General features: G+C 30.1%; 1 protein-coding gene across 1 annotated transcript; it reads left to right on the plus strand.

Annotated features, from left to right (window-relative positions):
• Positions 1-922: 922 nt before the first annotated feature.
• Positions 923-4,895, plus strand: LOC107134275 (erbin-like). The gene is made up of 5 exons (XM_015476390.2): positions 923-1,556; positions 2,162-2,306; positions 3,936-4,008; positions 4,305-4,434; positions 4,731-4,895. Exons 1-5 carry the CDS (start codon positions 1,524-1,526, stop codon positions 4,878-4,880), a joined length of 531 nt encoding a protein of 176 aa, XP_015331876.1. The 5' UTR covers positions 923-1,523; the 3' UTR covers positions 4,881-4,895.
• The last annotated feature ends 684 nt before the right edge of the window (positions 4,896-5,579 follow it).

Consider the following 5,579-nt stretch of genomic DNA (forward strand, 5'->3'; position numbering starts at 1 on the left):
GTGCATTTCACCTTTGTCCAGTGAAGGACCATGTTGGTTTGAGATACCTTCCAGTTTCTTTAAAAAATACTTACTTTATTTTTTATTATGTTCTAACTAGAAGTGATTCCTTATGGATTTCACTATGTGGAGTTTTTATTCCCTGTGGGAGGAAAAATATACTGTTTCCTGAATTATTTACTGTACTCTTATTGTTTTCAGTGTATTAATTAATTTCCATATTAACTACATAAAAATTCTCAATTGTTAATTTTATGAATCCAGTAAGCTTTTTAAAATTATCATTCATTTTTGTACTATTTTGATCTTTCAACATTATATACATGTTTTTTAAACTTAGTAATGGAATTACAACAGTAAAGCAGAAAAGGAAATTTTGTTTAATCCAAGATATATCTACAATTCTTTTTTTTTTTAATATTTATGTTTTAGGTGTAGATGGACACAACAAAATGCCTTTATTTTTATGTGGTGCTGAGGATCAAACCTGGGCCCCGCCCGTGGTAGGCAAGTGCTCCACTGCTGAGCCACAATCCCAGCCCCTAGAATTCTTCTTTCTATGTTTTGTCAATAAATCTGAATGATGTGACTTTTTATGCAAGACTCACATTATTTCATTGGTTAGATATGATGGTACTCTTTGCTGTCACTTGGTTATTTATTGCACCTGGCTTTGTGGGGTGACAGAAACATTCCAGTCTTAAGCTCCAATGCCCAAAAGCAAATTTTACCTGAATACAAAGGTCCACAACAACACTTAAAATTAGTTTTAGGTATTTAACACTATATTATAAACAGTTTTTTTACATTAGAATTTTCCATTAGGAGCTTAAATGACAGAATTTTCTATTTTTGTCATATGGTTATGCTTTTGCTTATTTATCTTTCCTGTTATTGAAAATTTTAGTATGTATAGTGACTTTTCTCTCTATTAATGTCATGAGAAACAACATCTTTGTGATTTTCCTAAAATTTTCTAAAAGGCTGTATCTTTTTATTGATAATGAATGAGAAATTCTTTTTATTATATACTTCCAGGCAGTGGATCCCCCTTCCCCTCTTTTTTTTTTTCCTCTTTTTTTTTAGGTGCTGTGTTTGATCTCAGGGCCTCAGCCTCACACGCTAAGCAAGTACTCTACTGCTGAGCTGTACTCCCAGGCCCCCTACTTTTATTTCTTTATTAATTGTATAGATAGTTGACTCTGTTGTATAATCCAAAACTTAAATGAGTTTTATGTAATCTACTTGTATGGAGTGTATATTGGAATTTCCCTTTAATAATGCTATTGTAGTAACTATAATGCAGTGGAATGGCTCATGTCTTGGCTGTGTTTCTCCCCTAAACCCAGCTTTTTCTTTTTCCCCCTTTTATTTAATGTTTTAAAACTAAAGGTTATATTGTACATTCTCAGGGCTTCTTTTGCCAGATAAAGACATTTCTGTGAATTAATTTGATTTTTTTCCCTTTTCTATCCAAATAGCCTGAAGTACTTGAGCAACTAAGTGGATTGAAAGAATTTTGGATGGATGGTAATAGACTTACTTTTATTCCAGGGGTATGTATATGGAATTTTGGACAGCTTCACTAATTTCTGTCTCTTCTTTGCAGTAGTTGAACTGTGCATTTTAAAATTACTTTTAATTAGTTAAAAATGGATTATTTTTTACTTTTTTTATTAAACAGAAACAAATCACGCTTTTCTTACTATATTTGAGACATTCTTGATTAAAATCTGGAAATTCTCGTAACAGGCTAATAACTTAGTCTTTTTTTAGCATTATAGAGATATCCTTTCCAGTAGTAGCAATTGAATTTTTTTCCTAATTTAGTTTGCCTGTGGAATTGTAAAGCTAGGATGATTTCTTACGGATAAATTATATACTCCCATAATCTAAAGAAGCCATAAAAATCCCCATATATGTATCTCCCTAGGGAGGTGATTAACAGCTAAGTTTCTAAAGAAAAATACATATCCTTTGTCACTCCATTGGGTTAAAGTTAATAGGAATTCTTAGCTTACTATTTTGAGTCATCTTTCTCATGTTAACATTTAATTATTTATTAAAATTGGCATTTTTTATTACCTGAATTTCTTATAAATTATTTGATACAGTAATTATATTTATTTTATTTTTATTATTATTTTTATTTTACTTATAGTTTATTGGTAGTTTGAAACAGCTCACATATTTAGATGTTTCCAAAAATAATATTGAAATGGTGGAAGAAGGAATTTCGGCTTGTGAAAATCTCCAAGACCTCCTGTTATCAAGCAATTCACTTCAACAGCTGCCTGAGACTATTGGTTTGTATTTCTTTCAAATACATGTAATGTTTTATTAAACCAAAGGCTTCCATGAAATTTTTATTTGTTACCACATAGCTTTACTGTATTGCCACATAAGTAATATTATTTGAAGTTTTCCTGATAAGATCAGTTATACAATTTACTTGTTGTTAATGGTACTATGGCTTTATTTACACTAAAGAAATCTTATATAGAATCTGTATAACTGGTTTTTAACCCTTAATCATAGCCCTTATTTAGTAACTTTTTTCCAGGCCTACTTCATTATAGAGCATACAAGAAAACAGACTTGTTGAACAAATCTTGTGAGAGATCTGCGATTACTGAATCTGTATTTCTAAGAGTTGGAGACATGACTCTGATAGAGCGCTTGCCTGGAATGCACAGGGCCCCAGGTTCAATCCCCAGCACTGAAAATAAATTAAAAAATAAAAATCTGTATTTATTCAGTTTCTTATAAAATGAAATTTCAAAGGAATTGAATTATTTTAATGGAAGCACTAAATCCTAAATATTGTTATCTTTGAGATGTGTTAGCAACCCAACTCCACATTTTACATTGGAGTTCATTTTTGGTATTGCAAATTCTGTGGGTTTTGACAATTTTTTTTTTTAAGTCGTTGATGGACCTTTATTTTATTTATTTATATATGGTCCTGAGAATCAAACCCAGTGCCTCCCACATGCTAGGCAAACACTCTGCCACTGAGCCACAAATCTAGCCCTTGACAAATGTTTGATGACCTGTTATCTGTCATTATAACTTCATACAGAATAGTTTCACTGCTCTAAAAATCCTTTATGCTCTGTATCTTCATCCCTCCTTCCTTGAAACCCCTGGAAACCATAGATCCATAACTGTTTCTGTTAGTTGCCTTTTCTAAGATGTTACTACAGAGTCATACAACATGTAGCCTTTCAAATTGACTTTGTTATATTCATTTAAGGTTTCTCCATGTCTTTTCATGGCTTGATAGCTCATTTATTTTTAAGTGCTAAATTATATTTAACTGTCTGGATCTGCTGCTGTTTATTGATCTATTCATCTAGTGGAGAACATCTTGGTTGCTCCAAGTTTGTGCAATTATTAATAAAATAACTATAAACAAAGATGTTAATAAAAAAACTTAAAAATAAATTTTACATATTTCTCAGTTGAATTAGTTGTTTTAGATAATGTACCTTTTGCAAATTCACTAGCATTATACTCTAATCAACACTTTTAATTTTTAATATTTTTATACATAGAATAGTTTGTTATAGACCTCTGCCATTTCTTCTGTTAATTCAATAAAGGTTTTTTTGGGGGTAGGGATGTTGGTTTCTTCTCAACCATGACATTGTTTTTAGGAATGGAGTTATAGCAGTAAATAGTGCAGACAGAAAGTCCCTTCTCTTATGAAGTTTATGTTTCATTGGGGATTAGTAAAGATATATACACTGTATTTAAAGGGTTGTGGGTTAGACTTGTAATAGGTTAAGAGAACAGAATGAGCGGAATTGGGAGTGGTATCTCTTGATAGGTTAGTTTACAAAGTTCTTCTTAATTCTTGCCAAATGTAATGTCTCACATTGAATGTGGACTTCTAGTAAGTGTTGAAAAATTGTTATTTCTTCTTTTAATAGGTTCGTTGAAGAATGTCACAACTTTAAAAATAGATGAAAACCAATTAATGTATCTACCAGACTCTGTAGGAGGGTATGTGTTTTGGTAAATGTGTAGATCCTTGAAATTTTTACTTTTAGTTCAGCATGCCATATATATCTTCAGATAATTGCATAAATATCAACTAAAAGAATTTCTACAAATATTTAATTAAATAATTGGTATGTAGTTTGAGTAAATTGACAGACCTATTAATTTGTTTAATTAAGTTTACTTATATGAAGTTTCACTGGGTTCATAGTCAAGTTCAACTGTTCATGTTATTAAATTTTGAATTTTATATGTGTGTATATATATTTAATAATGTGTATTTCCATTTATAATTAAAGGTTAATATCAATAGAAGAACTAGATTGCAGTTTCAATGAAGTTGAAGCTTTGCCTTCATCTATTGGACAGCTAACTAACATTAGAACCTTTGCTGCAGATCACAATTACTTACAACAATTACCCCCAGAGGTACTATATTTTAAATTTGTTTTAGCTTTTTTCTCATTTTTTTCTAATTATCTGTATTATAGCTACCAGTAGTGTTTCATTTATTTCCTTTGTAAAACAATTTGTTATGTTCTGAATAATAACTAGCTATGTTAATTTAGAATATGTACCTAAATACTTTCCATTGTTCATGAAAACGAATAACTAAAAAAGGAATAAATTTACTCCTTATAAATGCAAAGAATCATTTTCATAATTTTCAAATACAATGTTATTAATATGTTCATTAACCTGTAGGCCAAATGTTTCTCTTTCAGATTGGAAACTGGAAAAATATAACTGTGCTGTTTCTCCATTCTAATAAACTTGAGACACTTCCAGAGGAAATGGGTGATATGCAAAAATTAAAAGTCATTAATTTAAGTGACAATAGGTTTGTAATATTACATTCATCAATTGGTTTTTAGAAGACTGAATGAATGAAATTAAAGTTTTATAAAATATGATAGCATAGCTAATGCTTGTTCCTCTTTTCATATATATTTTAAAATTTGTTTAAAGAGATTGATCTAATTTATTTCTGATGTAAATTATACTGTGGTTGTCATTTTGGAATACAACCTTTATTCTTATAATAACGTTTTCTTCCTAAAGTCAGATCTTTTCCTTAATAATATTGTTGAACAAATCAATATTTCAATGTAATCTGTTGTTTATATTTTTCTGGGCAGAGGTACACTCATTTATACTGCTTGGACCACAAAGTCAAAGTGCAGAGCAAATTGATCACTGTGATCACTATATTGGAACAATATTTAAGTTAAAAATATTCAAACCTTTTCCTGAAGTAAAAATACTGATGAGGATGATTAGAACACCACTTGTAGAGTGTTGTATACATCTTATTTTCATAATATCTTGTGAAATCTTCTGAGGAATAGTTCAACAGGTTTCCCCATTTTATTTAAGAGAAATTTAAGACTCATATTTAAGGTGACTTACATTGCTTGTAAGGTAGAGCTTTAATTTAAACTCAGTTTTCTGAATAGTTAATGATATTCTTTTTTTTTTTTTAAGAGAGAGAATTTTAATATTTATTTTTTAATTTTCGGTGGATACAACATCTTTGTTTGTATGTGGTGCTGAGGATCGAACCCGGGCCGCAC

The sequence above is a fragment of the Marmota marmota genome, unplaced genomic scaffold (genome assembly GCF_001458135.2).
Source record: "Marmota marmota marmota unplaced genomic scaffold, marMar, whole genome shotgun sequence".
In the NCBI taxonomy this organism is placed as follows: Eukaryota; Metazoa; Chordata; class Mammalia; order Rodentia; family Sciuridae; genus Marmota; species Marmota marmota.